Consider the following 17389-nt stretch of genomic DNA (forward strand, 5'->3'; position numbering starts at 1 on the left):
TCTGGGAGAGTTGATACAGCGGGGGCAGCCACTTGCAGATTGTCCCATATGGATCCTGGGGCCATCGACAGCTTGCGAGGTGGCCGACTTAACAATAATTCACTCCTGTCCTTGGGTCTGCCCCATAGGGTCTCCCAGCTCTTTGGAACCTGAGGGAGGATGATTAGGGGCTCAGGCCTGGGGTGGGAAGGCTTCAGTGCTGTTCCCCACCTGCCGCGGGATTCCTGTGCCATTGTCAGTGAGTCACTCGCCTCCCTGCTCTGTGTCTCAGTTTCCCCATCTGGAACATGGGGTTGAGGATCATGAGCCACCTCACACAGGGTCATGAGGCTTGATGGGCCAATGCCTGCAACACACTTGGAGATCCTTGGAGGAAGAGGGCTGTGGGAGTGGTGAGTATTATTGGCCTTCTAGAGACTGGGAAACTGAGGCACTGAGAGGGGAAGTGACTTGCCCAAGGCCACTCAGGGGGTCAATGGCAGAGCTGAGAACAGGACCCAGTTTGCCTGAGTTCCAGTTTCCTGCTCCAGAAAGCAGCAAAGCTGCTCCCCACTGATGCAGTGTGTATGGGATCTGCTTCTCCACAAGGATCCAAGTGCCTGTGAGTCTGGTGCTAGGTGTTCCCTGATGGTGCCAGCCTTCAGGGCCAATGGCATGGAGAAGGGGTGGCAGGGTTTGCTCCCAAAGATTCACTTCCACTGCTGTGTTCTCCAACTAGCTGGGGCCAGGACCCCACCCCAGCAGCAATCGCCTCTCTTAGGTGTCAAACTCTGTTTGCTTTCCCTCTCCACACGGACCAGAGTCCATCTCCCCATCCCGCCAGCCTCACAGAGGGGGACGCGGAGCATCCATGGGAGAACTGGCCAGGGCTCTGTGCAGGGACAACATGATCCAGTGTTTAGAGTCCATTCCCAGCCCTACCTCTCACTCCCCATGTGAGCTGGGGCAAACGCTGTGCCTCAGTTTCCCCTGCTGTACTGTAAGGTCTGCAGGATATGCCCTGAGGTGGTGACATGCAAATGAGTGACTGATTATTATCTGTGCTGCTCCTGACCTGCCTGGCACATGCCTCCTGCTGAGGGCAGTTGTCAGGGGAAAGAGCCGTGTGAGGGGAGAGGGACTGGTCCCCACCCACTCCCACCCCAGTCATGGAAGATTTTCTTTGCCTGAGGCTGGCAGTTCTCCACCCGCCATCTCTAGCCAGGCTCAGAGGGCATTCCCACTCCTGCTGCCACTAGGCGGGAGACGCCCATGCAAGCCACCCCATTGTGCCTGGGGCAGCACATCATCAGCCCCCTCATCAGTCACCTGAGCCCTGGCCGCTGCTCCCAGCCACTGAGCATGTCATGCACTGGGCTGCCCCCAGGGTGGTGGGATCCCAGAAGCCGGTCGAAGGGCTGGTGCCAGTGCTTCCTGCAGTCGGGGCACAGGCCGACCTAAGCTGTAGGTCTTAGCTCCAAGCTTGGAGTGTGTGCGTGCGTGTGTGCGCACGTGCGGCGCATTCTCTTTCCCTCCAGGACATTTGCTTTTCTTTCATATCTGTGGCCATGTGGCTGCAGCTGACCTGATTCTCCAGCAGAGGTCGCTGCAAGCCTTTTCCGTGGTAGGGGGGCAGGAGACAAGGGTTTGGGGATCCGTGTCCCGTAGCGTTTTGGGGAGGGGGGTTCTCTGCCTGGGTCAATGAGCCCTGGAGCAGATGATGGAAATTGCTCCGAACACGCATCTCATGTTGGGGTTGGAACCTGGGGGGGATTTGGTGGGAGTCTGCTCCAGCCCCTCAGAGCTTTGCGGCGTAGCCAGTGTGCGGTGTTAGCACTGCATGCCCAGATTTCCACTGGGATTAGAGGAAAGGAAGAAAGAACCAATATAAAGTTCCCCCACCCCTGCGAGGTGAGGGCAGAGTGAGCAGTTCCCCTGAGTCAGGAGGTCTCCCATGCGGCATTGCCTAGCAGCCCTGCCCTCTCCCCACAGTGTATATCCAGGTGCAGCATCCAACACACAGGATCCGGACACTGTCAGGGCTCGTGCGTCCCATCAAGCTCTGTTCCCTTTGGCAGCGGGGGGCAGCCCCCTGCAAACACAGCATGAGCTCCCCTCTGGTGGTACTGCAGGGACATCGCACTAAGGCTGCAGGGCTTCTATGGGTGTCTCTCCTCGGCAGAGGACAGGGATGCCCTGTGTGACACTCCGTGCTCCAGGCCTGTTGCATCTGCCAGGCAGATTTAGCTCCGTAGCAGAGTGCCCCCCAGCAGGCAGGTAGCTGCTATGCCAGCTGCGGCTCATGCCGGCACCTCCCAGCCGAGAGGCAACCTTTCTGCCAGGGGAGCTGTCAGGCAGCAACACTGATCTGGGCCTTGCTCCTTCCAGAGCCCGCCTGGACCCCAATGGGTTGAGCCAAAGCCCACTGGAGTCAATGGGCATCTGTCCACTGGTGTAGCAGGCTTTGAGGTAGGCCTGAAAGCGCCAGACCACTTGGAGAGTTTCCATGGACAGATAAACAGGCCAAGAAAGAGAGAATTCACTGGCCACAAACCTATGGGCCACGATCCCAGCCACCAGCTTTATGCCCATTACATCTTTTCTTCCCATTATAAAAGCAAAGGATCAAGGTCCCTTTTCTGCCCTTCCCCGCTGCATTCAGGGCTGGTAGCCCAGAGACCCATGGGCCAACACTGCAGCCTGGACTCTAGGTACATCCAGGGCTCCCTGGCCGGCAGAGAGGAAGAGCATGACTCTTTGTCAGTTCAGGGGGATGTGAGGATTAGCCCTGCAAAGCCCTTTGAGATCCTTGCCCTCGGGGAGGGTTGAGGGCTGGAGAGAACGCAGAGATGAATAGACGGGGTGGGATTTTTGTGCTCAAAGGCTGTAAAGCCAAATTGACTCCCTGCCCCCAATGCCACCAGCCTTGGTTCCATTTCACAGGTGGGGAAAGTGAGGCACGGGGTGGGTCAGGGCAGTATTTTCAAGCAGCCAGGAGAACCTTGTGTTTGGGACCCTGAGGGTGCAACCCTCCTCTGCTGCGTCAGAGGACGTGGTGTGAATCGATGGAGCCGGGCGGTGGAGCCGTGGCATGAAGGGCGAGATAGCCCATACCCTAGGATGAGCTGGAGATGAGCGCCCTCAGCTGTCATCGATGTCTCTTCAGTACCTCTGGAGGCCGTGCCCAAGGGTCTCCTCCCAAAATCACTGAAAGTGTTGGACCTGGGGACTTGCCTGAGCTCAGACAGCAAGTAAGCAACAGTGCTGGGAATTGAACCCAGGTGTCCTGGCCCCGGCTCTGTTTTTAACTAGGCCACTGGTAGCTTTTAGGGCTGAAAGGGACCATTGTGAACATCCGGTCAGATTCCCTGGCTAATGCAGGCCAGGGATTTCAGCATCTCGCCCATGGCTCCCGGGCGAGCTAGACCACGCAGGCCTCTGTCCAAGAGACAGCTTATCCAGCACCCACATCCCTAGGTGGGTTGTTCCTGGAGTTAATCTCTTTCCCTTGAAAACTGTGCCTTATACTAGCCTGAATACAACTCACGTCAGCCCCTGTGCGCCCGCCCCTACTAAACTGAGCCTGTGAGCCCACCGGGTTTGCCCGACCCTGAGGGAATGGCCCCAGAGCTTAAGCCCCCAGACTGGTGGGGCGAGTCACATGTCTGGCCCATGCTGGGCGTCAGGTGGGGGCTCTGGTTAGCGCCCCGGCTCTGAGGCGCTGGGTGACTCACTGCTTAGGGTGTGCACGGAGGGGACTGTGTGGGCCCAGCCCCACTGGGGCAGAGCATTGCGGTCTGGCAGATGATTAACCTCTGCAGTGCTGGATCCCCCTGGGGTTATTAGCTGGGCAGAGGGGAGGCTGCAGACACTGCCCCCTTTTCACTGAATGATGTGTGGGGCTTATGGGAGTGGAAGGCTGGCCCTGCAAGCTTAAGCTGCTACAATGGGCGAAGGATGGGGCAGATCCCCCATGTCCCATCTCAGTTCTGGCAGTGCCTCACACCCTGCCTTGTGCTTCCGCAGCCCACGGCCAAAGCAACCATGCAGCTGTGCCAAGGATGTGCAGCACGCCTGCGATTCCAGCCTGGAGCTTTCCACACGCCCGGCTCACATCTGCCAGCACTTGAAAGCTATAAATAGGGACACGTGGGGCAGAAGAGGGACCCACCTTTAATCTCCGGTGAAAGCCTCCGGGCTGAGCTTTGCACAGAGCTGGGCTGGGGAATGCTTCCAGAAAAAGTAAGGATTGGGCCTCCTAAATAGGCTTTGCCCACGCCCCTCGGTCCCGACCTGCAGCCCTCCTGTGGTGTCAGCCTTGGGCTTCCCGCGCACACAGCTCTGCTGGTGCCCCCCAGTCCTGATCTCAGCTCACCCACTCTTCAAGCCCTGGGCCTCTTTGGAGCAGCCTCAGTGCTGAAGAAAGGTCTAGGGAGCATGCCCTTCGCACAAAGCTGCTGTCTAATGCGCGCCCGTTGTACAAAGCTGCCCCGGGCCCCGGGAGGGTCTTTGGCAGGAGGGGCTGAACCTGGGACCTCTGAATTTTAAAGCAGGGGTGTTCATTGCGTGAGTTAAAAGACCTCGCTCTGTTGGCCATGGGCTCATCAGCATGTCTTGGTGTCCACCTGGAAGGAGCAGAGCACCACATGCTATGGGTACGGGCTACAGGCTGCATGGACGAGTCAGGTGGTCTGGGCGTGGTTCCTTAGGGAACCTTCCTGGAGGCTAAAGCTACGGGGAATGGTGGTGGGGCAGCTTCCCCTGCTCCTCACCCGCTGCCATGGGAGTGTCCCTTGCTATTGCAGCCAACTCTCAGCCCTGTCCCTAAGTCAGGCTGTGCCTGAGGCTGGCCACCCGGGGACCCTGGGGAGACACACAGGCCTGGCAGGCAAGGGCTGCAGGTAGGGGCTGAAATGTGGGTGCTGCCCCTCCCCAGAGGCCTGGCTCTGACCTTGGGGGGCACCAGGCCCAGAGCTGCTGCCAGGGAGGCCAGAGGCAAAGTGCCCATGGGCCGCTCTGGGAGCAGGATGTGCTGGCGGCGAGAGGCAATACCTGGGACTGGCTGGCACATGGCCCTGGCCCAAGGTTGTGTGTGTTGCTGGGGGGCTTTGCACACATCTGTGTGTCTGCAGGTGTGAGCAATGCTTTGTGCACGTCTGCGTGTCAGGGGGAGCTGTGCATGGGGGGGTGCCTCTGGGTGTGTGTGGGTATAATTGTGCATTGGTTTCATGTAAAGGTGTGTACTGGATTGGGTAAGGGGCTGTGTGCGGGGTGGTGCAAGGTATGTGTGTCAGAATCCGGCGACTGGCGGCTCCCTTCGCACCTCGGGCTGAATGACAAAGCCTGTCCTGGCCTGATGCTGCCTGTGCAGGGTCTGGCCCAGCCCCCAGGGGCCTGGCTCAGCTCTGCCCATGTAGCTGACAGCTCAGCTTGGCCTATGCTGCAGTCAGCCACTGCCACATGGGACCCGTCCGGGGAAGGTCCTTCCCAGCTCCACTGCTCTCATGAGGGTGGCTGTGAGCTGTGTGGCCAGGTTGGGGAGAGGGGGTTAGTCTGTTAGCTCTGAGATGTGCTCTGGCTCAGTACAATCACCAGAGCACTGAGAGCTGCTTACTGCAGACTGGAGGATGCAAATTTAGGAACATACGTGGCGAGGGGGGAATCCACTGAGTGCCAGCCCTGCCTCGGGACATATCCACTGCAGCATGGTCACCAGAGTGCGGCTACTGACGCCCCAGTGGGTGGTAGGTGCTGTATGGAATAGGGGATGGCGAGGGTGTCAGTTTGGGGGGGCATAGGTGGAAACCGGGGCACTGGCAGCTGGCACACAGCTGTCTCTGGAACATGAGAATGCCAAACACCAGGACCCTGAACCCCTTGGGTGTAGTTGAGGTCTCCCTGACAGTGAGGTGGTTGCTGTCCCCAAAGGTCTCGGACCTTGTGTCTAATGGCTGGCATCTGATTTGTTTGAAGGCTCCCTGCAGCACACAGCCCTGGAGTAGCTCGCCACGAAGCAGACTCATGATCCAGTGCTGCCCCATTGCCTTCTGCATTCCCCCAGCAGCGGCTGTAGAGATTTCCTCTCCTCCTTGGCTAGGGATCTGCAGAGATGCTCTGAGCCTACTAATGCCAGCTCCTGGGGACTCTCCTGTAGTCTGAGTGAGAGATGGTGACTCTGGCAGAGCTTTGGGCAAGGAAGCGGCTACAATAACTGAGATGCTGCAGAACTGTGTGAGGGTGCAAAGCAGGGGCTGTGGGGTGGGATTGAGGGGCACTGACAGAATCAGGGAGATGGGGGGCCCAGGGCCGGAATAGTGGGGATGCTGTGGGTCAGGAGCAAGGAGCACAGACAGAGCTGTGTGTGGGGAGCCCAGGGCCGGGATAGCGGGGGGCTGCGAGTCAAGACTGAGAGGCACCGGCAGAGCTGTGTGAGTGGGGGTGAGCCCCTGGCTGCGGCAGGATGGAAGCTATGGGGCAACCCTGAGGTGAATCAGCAGAGATGTCTGGGGGAAGGTCACGTAGCCCCTGTGCCATTGTGCTCACCCAGCTCCCCTGCTGCCAGCCCCTCCCCCTCAGAGACACTCGAGTGTGGGGTCGCTCCGTGCTCAGGATATAAACATTTAACAGAGGCCAGGCTCGCCCACGGCCTCTCCCTGTCCCTGGGGGCTCGCGTCAGCATCACCTGCTCTCTGCCATGTGCCGCCACTCGCTGGCTGCCATCCCTGGAACCCAGCAAGGGCAGGCCAGCCTTGCCATAGAGCAGGCACCCCTGCCCCAACCCCTGGAGCTGGGCTGGCCTCGAGGCTGGAAACGCAGCACCTGGTCTCCATGTAGGTTAATCATTCGCCTGGTCTCATGACCCAGGGGAGGGCTCTGCAGGTGGCTGGGACAGTTAATGGGTGTGTGTGTGTGTGACCATGGCGCTAAAGGGGAGGGAGCTCTGCACCTGAGCCCCAGCCCCTCCTCTCTAGTCTGGCAGCCAGTGGGGCAGGGAGTTGGGTGCGCTGTCACCCCTGGCTGGGCAGCACATGGTTACTGATTAGTGTCTAGGACCAACTGGGAGCAGTTATAAATGTGCTTTTCTTGTTTATCCTTTGCAAGCCTGGGGAAAGTCCAACTCCCTGGGACACCGAGGGAATAATTAACAGGGGGCAGGACACACCGCGGCTCCCAGGAGCAGTGTGGCGCTGGGAAGATGCTGAAGGTGCCAGGATTTTGCTCCCCTGGACGGGGGTGCCCTGCAATGCCCAGGAGGGTTTGGTGTCAGACAGCCAAGCCTGCTGTGCTGCACGCTGTGCTCTTCTTGAGCCAGCAGAGAATGGCTCCATGATGGGCAGGGAGACAGAGCGTTGTGCGCAGAGACGTCCCCAAGAGGGACAAGACAAGGATCTCAGTGAGAGCTCAGAGCCCCTGGCAAGAGGGATTCAACAACCCTACAGTAACAAACCCACCTGCCCAGGCAGCCCTACAGTAAGAAACCTGCCCCACTGAGCAGCCCAACAATAACAAGCCTAGCAACCCTCACACACCTGCTTTCTCTTGCAGCCCCTCCAGTAACAAACCTGCTCTCCTGGGCAGCCCTGCAACAACAAACCTGGCAGTCCTGCTAAGAGACCTGCCCCCAGGAACATCCTACAGAACTAACCAAAGATGTGCTTATGCTGGGGGAAGAGTTGGCAAAGGAAGCCAGTGTCAGTTTGCAGCTTCCTTATTCCTTTCTGCACAGGAGAGTGATAACCAAGGCCTGACCCGCGTGCAGGGAAGACATTTTGACAAAGTCCATTCCAAAGCCCTCAGCTGAGCTAGGGAGGTAGGAGCGGCAGAGACGCGGCTAGTTGATTCCTGCTGGGACATGCGGCCTGGAGATGGAACCCCAAGGCCGTCCCTGGCCTGCCGCGTGCACGGCGGCTCTGCGCCACCCTGGAGTGCCAGGTGCGCCCATTCTAGGATTCCCTCATGGGCGGGCACTTCATAACAATGCCATTTTGGAGCAACATGAGCAGGCGTCATCAGAGCAAGGTGGTCAGTCTGCGGAGTGGCCCGGGGACGCCCCACGCCAGTGTCGTTTATCCCACCCAATATATATAGCTCCCAAACCTTTCCATTTCTCCAGACAAACATCCTCTAGGAGCGATTCAGGGGTGGTGAAGAGAGACGCAGGGACGTGTGCTGGTGGGATCGCTGCTGATGTGCATTTGTCCACCTGGCACATCAGAGCTTGGTTAAGGTGCCATGAGGTGCTGGGACGCAGCTTGCAGAAGCAAGGGATTAGCTAGGGTGGGCCACGGGGGCCCAAGGGGAGGGAATGGCTTGGATGTGAGCAATGGAAGATAGGGGGCAGGTGGGAGTAACATCGGGTGACTCAGAAACAACTTCTGCTCAGTTAGATGGTGTATAGTCCAGGGCCAGCGTGGAATCTCACAACCCATTTCCCACAAGAGGGAACAAAGCACTGGGGAATACATGGTGGGGACAATCCTGGCTTGGCCTGGGGAACCCAACAAGTCTTTTCCATCTGTGGTGACCAGCTGGGCCCTGCACCAACTTGAGAGTCACCTCCAAAAGCACGGGCACAACAATGCAGTCTCTGCAAAGGAGGTGAGAGGAACCTATCAACTCTTCCGTCAGGCAGCTGCAGAAGTAGCCTTTACCAGCTGGAAGTGGGTTGGTTTCAATGCTTTCTCTCTCAGGACTCCCACAATCCCCTGGGCCTTCAAAGTGCTGTTCACAAAGGACTAACCTTTCACCTCCGGCCCCTGGGTTCAAGCCCGTCCTGGGGCAAACCCATCAAAGGAGCAGGAGTCAGAGTCAGCTGTGAGCAGGCATGGTGGAAGGGCACAAGGAGTCCCGGGCCCAAGCTAGCTAGCTGCACTGAAGTCACGATTGTTCCTTTGAGGAACAGAGCCTGAAACAAAGTCACTTTTATTCTTGAAACAGAGCTCAGAGCCTCAGAATCCCTCCCCAGTTGGAAGGCGTTGACACCTCTCTTGCTCTAGGAGCCGGGTGAGGTTTGCTTTGATGGCTGAGCTGTGTATGTGAGTGGTGTGGGAAAGGGCCCTGCAGTGGATTGCTGAGAGAGAGCTGGGTTAAGTTCCTCATTCACTGGCCAGCAGGAACTTTGGAGGAAGCCGCAGCCAGCCCTCCTTTGCTGAGCTGGGCTGATCATACTGCAGGACACAGGGCATCTGAGATGTGACTGGAGCTATCTACAAAGCCTCAGTTTCCTCCTGTCCCAAGTGGGCATGACCTGTGGATGTGAGATTGAAGCTAGACCCCAGGATGGCTCTACGGGCCTCGGCACGATGCGCTGGCTCTATGCAGCTGTCTCTGCACCATAGAATTCTTGAGCCTCTGGCCCAGCCATCGGCTTCTGTGCATGACACCAATCCCGTGCACTGGAAATTGTGTATGTGGAACTGCTCTGCTGTGTGTCATAGGCCCTATACTGCTAACACCCAAGGAGATTCTGCTCAGCTCCAGTGGCTGGGGCCTGTGTTTTCAGAGCTGGAGTGAGTGCTTTACTCACTGTCTCCAAGATGCCAGCTGTCACAGCACAGAGACGCCCAGACGTTTGGGGGCTGTGGATGAGTCACATATTTTAACCACACAGTGGGAGCAGGAGGAATTGGGGGGAAGCGGGGTGGAGGTGGGGAACTGGAGGGGAGGCCAGGAGGCTCATTAGGACAGAAAGAGAATCCAAACCAAAGGAGTGAGGTAGGCCATGCCATCGAAACAATAGAGACCTGTAGGCCCCTGTGCACCGCAGGCCTCCATTTCCACGCTCCGCAGCCATGCAGGGCACAGACAGATGCCTGCAGTGGCAGGGCCCGAGTGACTGGCCCAGAGGGCAGTGGCCCACGCTAAGCAGAATGAGCCTCTGGCAGCTTCTGGTGTATGTAGTGTCTTCCTCCAGCCAGCAGCCAAGTCTCTAGCCTTGTTCCCTTCCTGCAGCTCTGCTGTCCGTGCCCACCAAATGCGGCAAAGCAACCGCTGTGGTAGCTGGTCTGTCCATGGAGCCCTCACCATTGTGGCTGGGCAGCAGCGTGTTACACCGAGGCTGTAAGCACTGTGGTCTGTACAGCTCCAGATGGGACAACCCAGAGCAGCTCCTCAGATGTCCCCTGGCACCACTCTGCACCAGCACCCTGCTCTGGATCCAGGCCCAGGCCTTGTCCCTGCTTGTCAGAGGTAGCCCCCTGCAGCCTTGGCCCCTCTGCTCTCTGCGCCGTGACACTGGTGGGGAGTCCCCACAGAGCGAAGCCAGGACAGGCAGAGGAGCCAGACCGACATCGCCGAGCTCCATCACGAGGGAAGAATCATTCTCAGCCTCCCCGTGGGGTGGTGATGGGCCCGTGGAAGCAGGCAGTGGTGGCGGAACAGACCTGCCTCCCCTCTCATGCCCACTGCCCAGCTGTCTTCGCTGGGCCTGAGCCTGACGGGCCCTGCCACACCTGACTGGGTCCGTGTGGGAGGCCCCCCTGCTAGGAGTTAACCCCACACATGGCCAGCTGGGCCCTCTCCTAGGGGCAGCGTTGGCGTGAAAGGCACTAGCCATCTGACAGCAACACCAAGCCCTGGAGCAGGATCAGGGTAAGGAATACCCCGTCCAGCTGCAACTGCCAAGGAGTTGTGCGGAGTGATCAGAGCTGGCCAGGAGATCTGGGCTGGCAGGTCACTCTGTGAAAAGCACCCCGAGGGCTGGAATGACCATCTGTGCCCCGAAGGACTCCCCCCAACAAAGCCCTGGGCGGGTGGCGGGTTCGGTCCTGACCCCGCTGAGTCACTCCCACCGCATCCTGCAGCACAGCAGCAGGGGCTTTCCCCCTCCCAGCAGGAAGCAGGCCTGGTATTGCATAACCAGTGGGCGCTAAGAGCGTGACAGCCCATGGCAGCATGACGGCAGGGCCGTTTCTCCCTGTGGTCTCCCATGCACAGGCATGCCTCCCCTCAGCCTGACGTCTGACAGTCCTTCCCAAGACGTCAGCCCAAGGAGCGTCGGAAGAGAAACCGTTTCCTCACTTCCTGAGGGTTTGGCCACAAGTACGAGATTAGGAGACCCACACATACAGGCCTGAGTGTTAATGGCAACGCAGTGAGCAGGCCGGGAGCACTGGGGAGACAGTCACAGCACCACTTGCTATCCAGCAAGGGGCATTCTGCGTATCCATGCAGCACTCATCTGCCCTGAGCCTAGACATAGATCTGATATTAGCCCTCATGTTTCAGGCTTAAGCCAGTCTCTATGAGACCAGGATGAAACCTACCATCAGGGCAGATCTGCTATTACAGGGCTCTTATATCTAACATGGGGGGCAGATTATCCCACATGTGCTACTGCAGGGGTCTCACACCATCCTCTGGAGCATCTGGTCCCAGCCACTGTGGACCCTGGGCAGATGACCCTCGGGTCTGATCCAGTCTGGTAACCCGTGTTCCCGTGAATGAGTGCAGCACCTTGCTTAGGACAACTGTTACAAGGGCTCTCAATCTTCATGCTTCAGGGCAGGCACTGATCCCCAGACGGGCTCAGGAAGGAAGTTTGACCTCAATGATATATCACAGGGCTTTTCCAGTTTTTGCTGAGCACCCAGCATTTGCCACGGTCTGAGACAAGAGACTGACTTAGATGGACCTTCACTGTGTCCAGTGCACCATTGGCTGTGTTCCTGCAACTCTTGCACTGTGTCCCACAGCACAGTGGGTTGGCACTCTGTGGCTCAGGGGGTGTGGTCTGACAGCTGGAGAGTGTGGCTTGATCCCAAGTTACCTAGCACCTGTGCTGGAACCCGCTGCAGCCTGCTGCCGGGGCTTTCGGCCCGTGAGTGACACCACAGTGTTGCTCTGCCCCTGCTGGCGTATGCATCTGGGTGAGTAAGGACAGGGATCTGTCACATGCTTTCAGTTGGCTAACCCCTGCTAATGTGACTGTAAAAGATGCAGGCGGCTGGATCGACCACATCTGAGGGAATGAAATAAATGCTTCCCCAGTTGGCGTAGAGTGTGCGAGAGCCTGGGACTTCTCCCTTGTGCCAGGATACTCCCTGGGTATTGAACTGAAGTTAGGAGCAGATGTGCCCCCGAATGCAGGGGTGGTCTTCCCCAGCGCTTGCCCTGCTCCCCCATCTCCCTCTGCCTTCGGAAAAGGCTGTGGGAACGGAGTGAGCTCTCTTGTCTGCTGGTCACTCAGGCCTGAAGCCAAAGCAGGGCCACGTGCCCAGGATCCCGCACTCAGCCAGGCGATCTAGGGTTGGTTGGTTTCATTTCCTCCTCAGCTGGGCTAGGCTCTCAGCCCATCGCCAGACGGCCCGGCTGCAGACGCCCAGACCCAGTGCAGCTTTGCTAGTGTTGCTCACCCCTCTGACTCGTCTGCAGCCGGTTACCCCGGGCAACGCGGATTCACTCCACCTTGGGAGGGAGGCTGGAAAGTTTGTCAGGGTGCTCCGGTTTTTTCCCCACTGCTGCCCTGAAAGCCCCGGGGATGAGCTAATCGCTTGGTATGTCCTGCAAGTGATTTCAGGCTGGGCTGAGGTGAAGCACTGTGTGGCCAGCAGCAGAGTTAAACTGTGGGGTGAGGATGGGGGGGCAGATGCCTGGGGACAGGGAAGGGGGGAGCAGCAGGGTGATTTTCAGGGTGGCTCATTCTGGGGCACGTCTGATCCTAACTCACAAAAATGATAAACTTAATTGAAAAGAAATTGAAGAAAGGCCAGGCAACAGGCCCCCGGTCTCTATGGCAACAGCATAGGGTCCGTAGCCCCAAGGCAGCCCTAATGTCAGAGAGGAAGGATGGCCCGGTGGTTAGAGCACTCACCTGTGAGTTGGGCCACCTGGGATCAGCACCGTGCTGGCACAGATGTCCTGCGTGACCGTGGGGTAATCGCTCAGCTGCGGTTCCCCATCTGTGAAGTGGGGCTAATAGGCTGCTTCACTTCATAGGGGTGCGGGAGGGTGAATCACTGCAGTTGTGGGGTGCTCTGATGCTGTGGGGCTGGGTAAGTAGGTAGCTAAGTTATGCTGGCTGCCCCCAGGATCAGAGGAGCACCAAGGTGGTTTTGTGGAGCATGGCCAGTCTGGGGGAGCTAGGGCTATATTGCCCCCCAAGTGTCAGGCTGGTGACACTGTACCACCTTTGGGCATGTTTGTTTCCTTCTCTTTTTTTATTTTGAAACTCACCAATTAAAAATGACCAAGCAGCAAAAATCACCAAGAATGGCAACACTGCTGAAAGGCAGCCTGTGGGGGAGGTGTTGCTTCTTTCAGCTGGTTCTGTCTTGCTCCGTGCTCGCGCACCGAAGGGGGCCAGCGTGGGACATGCGCACACAGGACGCTCTGAGGGAGACTGGGATCATGCCATTGCAAACCTGTGCGGGAGGCAAAGCTGGGAGCTGGGATTGCTGGCCAGTGATTCATTATTTGCATTCCAATAGCACTTCCAGACTCCAGCCACGGTGAGTTCCATTGTGCTAGGCACTGCAGACACACGGGAGGAATCCGGGCCTCACTGAAGTCAAGGGCAAAGTCTCCCTGGGCCAGGACATCACTCACGGCAAGAGAGAGTCGCTGCCCTGAAGAGTTTGCAATCTATTTTAAGAGAAGGAGGGGAGGGAAACTGGGGCACAGATAAGTAATGTGATTCACCCAAGGGCACATGGCAAGTCAGTGGCAGAGCCAGTTTTAGCCCCCAGGTCTCTTGAGCCCCCTTTCCCCGTGCCTGTCCTAGTCACTGTATCAAGCACCCACAAGGCCTGAGCCTGCTTCCTGGTGGTGGAGACTGGACAGTGCCTGTGGCCAAAGGGGAGACTGGTTTCCAAGCACATACCTGCAGTTCCTGTTTGTACACACATCTGTCGACACAGGGGCACACACTCTGTGTGTGCAAAGCTCTGCCCATCGTGCACGTCGCTGTGTCTAACTGGGACCCAGGCTCTCCTTGGGGGGCACTGGGTAGGCCCAGGCACTGTTCCGAGCGGTGAGTAAGATATCACTTGTTTTCCCTTCCTTGCCAGTTCTCAGGAGAAAGGCCGGCTGGGGATTGTGCATCCCAGCAGTTAATGTGCCACCAGCTATGCAAAGTGGACTTCCCACGGCACACACACATGCCCGATGGTACATACCTGCACGCACACGTGACGAGGCAAGACACATGCTTCCTTGCACACACACACAAAATGCACTGCACACAACCCTCAACATACAGACCTGTGAGAAGTGTGAAGCACACACGGGCCCACCCACATCTAGCCGCATGCACCCGGCCCGAGCGGGCACGCAGGCAGGCATGGCCATTGGCCACGTGTGCACACACACACTCGTGTGCTCCAGCACCACTTGTAAACACTCGCACATGCCGCCCCCCCACATCCATGTAACCGCGCCGCGCCCCGCCCCCCGGCTGTAGCCGCAGGCGGGGGGAGTGTAACGCTGCCTCCCCGCCCGGCCGCGCCTCATTGGCCGGCCCGGCCCCCGGGGCTGCCCCCGCCCCAGCTCCCGCCTCAGTCTGTAGCACACGCTGCGCTGCTGCCGCTCGGTGTTGTTTCGCGGGCGGGCCGGGGATGGGGAGTTAGCGGCCCGGGTCGGGGCGGGGATGGAGCCGGCGGGGGGGCGCTCCGAGAGCCGGCCGGTCTCCTTCCAGCCCGTTCACGTGCAGCTGCAGGGGGGCGCGCCCTGGGGCTTCTCCCTGCAGGGAGGGCTGGAGCACGGGGAGCCCCTCATCGTCTCCAAGGTAAGGGCCGGCAGGGGGCGCGGTGCGGCCGGCAGGGGGCGCCCTGAGCCGGCAGGGGCCGGGCCGGGCCGGGCCGGGCGGGGAACTTTTGTCCCGGCCGGAGCCGGGAGCTGGGGGCCCGGCTGGGGGACGGGAGCTGGCTGCGCCCTGGGGAGCGCGCGGTCCCTGCCCCGCTTTGTTCTCAGCCGGGCTGGAGCCCGAGCGCAGCCAGCGGGCCTGGGGCCGGGCCGGGCCGGGCGGTGGAGAGGCGGGCCCAGGCTCGCCCTGCAGAGCGGGCGCCTGCAGGAGGCTCGGCCCAGCTCGGCTCGGCGCAGAGGGGCGGGGAGCGACGCTGGCCGGAGCGCGGGGCCTGGAGGTTGAAGAGCGCCGGGGCAGGGAGGGGCTCCGGGCGGCCGGGCCGGGGCGACCCTTGGCGCGGCCTCCCCCCGCCTCCTCCTCGCTGTTGGCGGCTCCGGGGATCGGGCCGGGAGCGAAGCTCTTGTTAAGGATCCGCGCTCCTCGCCCTTCCGAAGCTGCGACCTGGCGGGGCTCCCCTGCTCCAGTAGCCCCTCGCCCTGGCACCCTTCGCTCAGGCGCCCTCATAGCAGGGCCCGGGGTGTCCCGGCCCTGGCTCAATTCACCCGGCACCGGAGGGGCTCCCAGCCCGGGGCGAGCGGGCATGGACCACTCGGCCTGGGGCAAGGTTTCCTGGCCTGGTGATGCGCTGGCCCAGCGCCTGGCACACGGCAGGCAGCTCTTTACTCTGAGCTAAGAAGACAAAACAATCCGAACCCAAATTGTTTTCTTCTTTCTGAGACTCGGGGGGAGAAATGAGTAAAAAGTAGTCTGGGGACCCTGTACACGCAGATATTTGAGCTGGGCAGTCAAGACCAGAAGTAAAGTTTGGATGAGGGATGGATTTTAAAACAAGCCACTGTTGCCATCTCCTGCAGTGGGAGCAGACTGTGTCTGGCGTAGGAGGAAGAGCTAAAAGAGACTAAACTCTCCTCTCCTTCCTCTGCAAGTCATTGCCGGGGCATGGAGATGGGTGCCAACATCTGTATCTTACACAGTCCACTGTTCAGCTTGCTCGGGCTGGGACGATTTACCAGAGGCAAGGGGTAGAACACAGGAGTGGATGCAAAAGGCCCCAGTGGGGTGGGCTGGGCTGGATGGGGACTGCACTGCCTGAGGGGTTCATCTCCCTTCCGCCAACTCCAAGCACTGAAGAACTCCTCTCTGGCTGTTGCTTGGGGGCTTTGTCCTTTGATGATGGGCCTCTGGTTAGTCAGTGTCTGGCAGATGTGAAACTGAACCGCTTTAGCTGCTGCAGCAGAGAAGGGACTGTCTTTTTTCCTCCTCCCAATCTTAACTGCTTTGAGGGAGCAGGGATCTGTGTTACTCTGTTCCCCCCATTCTCCATTATTGTGAGGTCCTCGTCCCCTGTGCCCAACTTTTGATTCTGAAAAACATGTAGGGTACGGGGGGATAATCAGCTGCCTGTGAGCTTCCAGTGTGCTGCTGTACTCCAATGCCAGTGTGATTGGATCATTGGATACATAAATGGGGATCTCAAGTGGGAGCAGAGAGGTTATTTTACCTCTGTATTTGGCAGTGGGGAGACCATGGCTGGAATCTTGCGTCCAGTTCTGGTGCTCCTAATTCAAGCAGGAGGTTGATAGGTTGGAGAGGAGTCAGAGAAGAGTCACAAGAATGAGTCAAGGATTAGAAAACCTGCCCTGCAGTGATAGACTCAAAGAGCTCAATCTAGGTAGTTTAACAAAGAGAAGGCTAAAGGGGGAATTTATCACAGTCTACATGTACCTACCTGGGGAACAAATATTTAATAGACCTTCCTCTGCTACACTGAAGAGCCCAACATGATCAGGGAGTTGAAGCCAGAGAAACCCAGAGTGGAAATAAGGCATACCTGTTTAATGGGGACAGTGATTAATCATTGGAACAAATCACCAAGGGGCATGGCGGATTCTCTGTCACTGATGGTTTTTAAATCAAGATTGGATGTTTTTCTAAGAGATCTGCTTTAGGGATTATTTTGGGGAATTCTGGGGCCTGTGTTATACAGGAGATCAGACTTGATGATCACAGTGGTCCCTTCAGGCCTTTGAATAGATGGACTCCAGTACCTCTTATGCTGAAGCAGCTGCTTGAGAAACACTGGCCTTCCTAGGTGGCTCTGAACAGCAGCAGTGAAACCGAACAGCATCTTGTTACTGTAAAGGTGGCAAAGCGGTGAGCTGCTGTAGAGGCAGTGGGACAGGGACTGTCGGTCTGCAGACTCAGGAAGACAGCACCGCATGATCACATGTGGAGTGGGAATTTTGCCACCAGAAAGACCGGGAGCTTTTTCTTTTCTTTTTTTTTTTTTTAAATGAAAGTTAGATTTAGAAATCTGGTCCCGTGGTTCCTCCCCATTTGTTCCATGTGTGTTGCAAGGAGACGCTGCCCTCTGATCAGAGTGGAAATGGAAACTTATGTAAAGGGGCTGAAAGGGAGATTAAATAAACCCCGAATGCTGTTCATGGAGCTGAGGACACATGACTCTATTAATCCCTCGTTCAGGGCTGTGCCTGCTTCCCCCCCTTGCAGTGGAAATACCCAAACCTGCTAATAACCGTTCCAGCTGGCTGGCACTTGAGCAGTCTGTGTTACTGTTAGAAATGCAGAATGCTGGGCTGCAGCGCCCTG

General features: G+C 58.2%; 1 protein-coding gene across 2 annotated transcripts in view; it reads left to right on the plus strand.

Annotated features, from left to right (window-relative positions):
- The first annotated feature begins 11813 nt into the window (after nucleotides 1-11813).
- SHROOM4 (shroom family member 4) overlaps nucleotides 11814-17389 on the plus strand; it is a 47591-nt gene continuing 42015 nt past the window's right edge. The window contains exon 1 of one of the 2 annotated variants that reach the window (XM_067548526.1): nucleotides 11814-11846. Coding sequence is in view for 1 of the 2 variants with exons in the window: in XM_067548525.1 (XP_067404626.1) it covers nucleotides 14564-14701 (138 nt within the window). In the remaining variant the exon portion in view is untranslated. Of the gene's footprint in view, nucleotides 11847-14525; nucleotides 14702-17389 lie in introns of those variants that run through there. The other variant, XM_067548525.1, reaches the window with a different exon arrangement.

The sequence above is a fragment of the Emydura macquarii genome, unplaced genomic scaffold (assembly GCF_026122565.2).
Source record: "Emydura macquarii macquarii isolate MOO-44397 ecotype Brisbane River unplaced genomic scaffold, CSIRO-AGI_Emac_v2 contig_1253, whole genome shotgun sequence".
NCBI classification, from domain to species: Eukaryota; Metazoa; Chordata; order Testudines; family Chelidae; genus Emydura; species Emydura macquarii.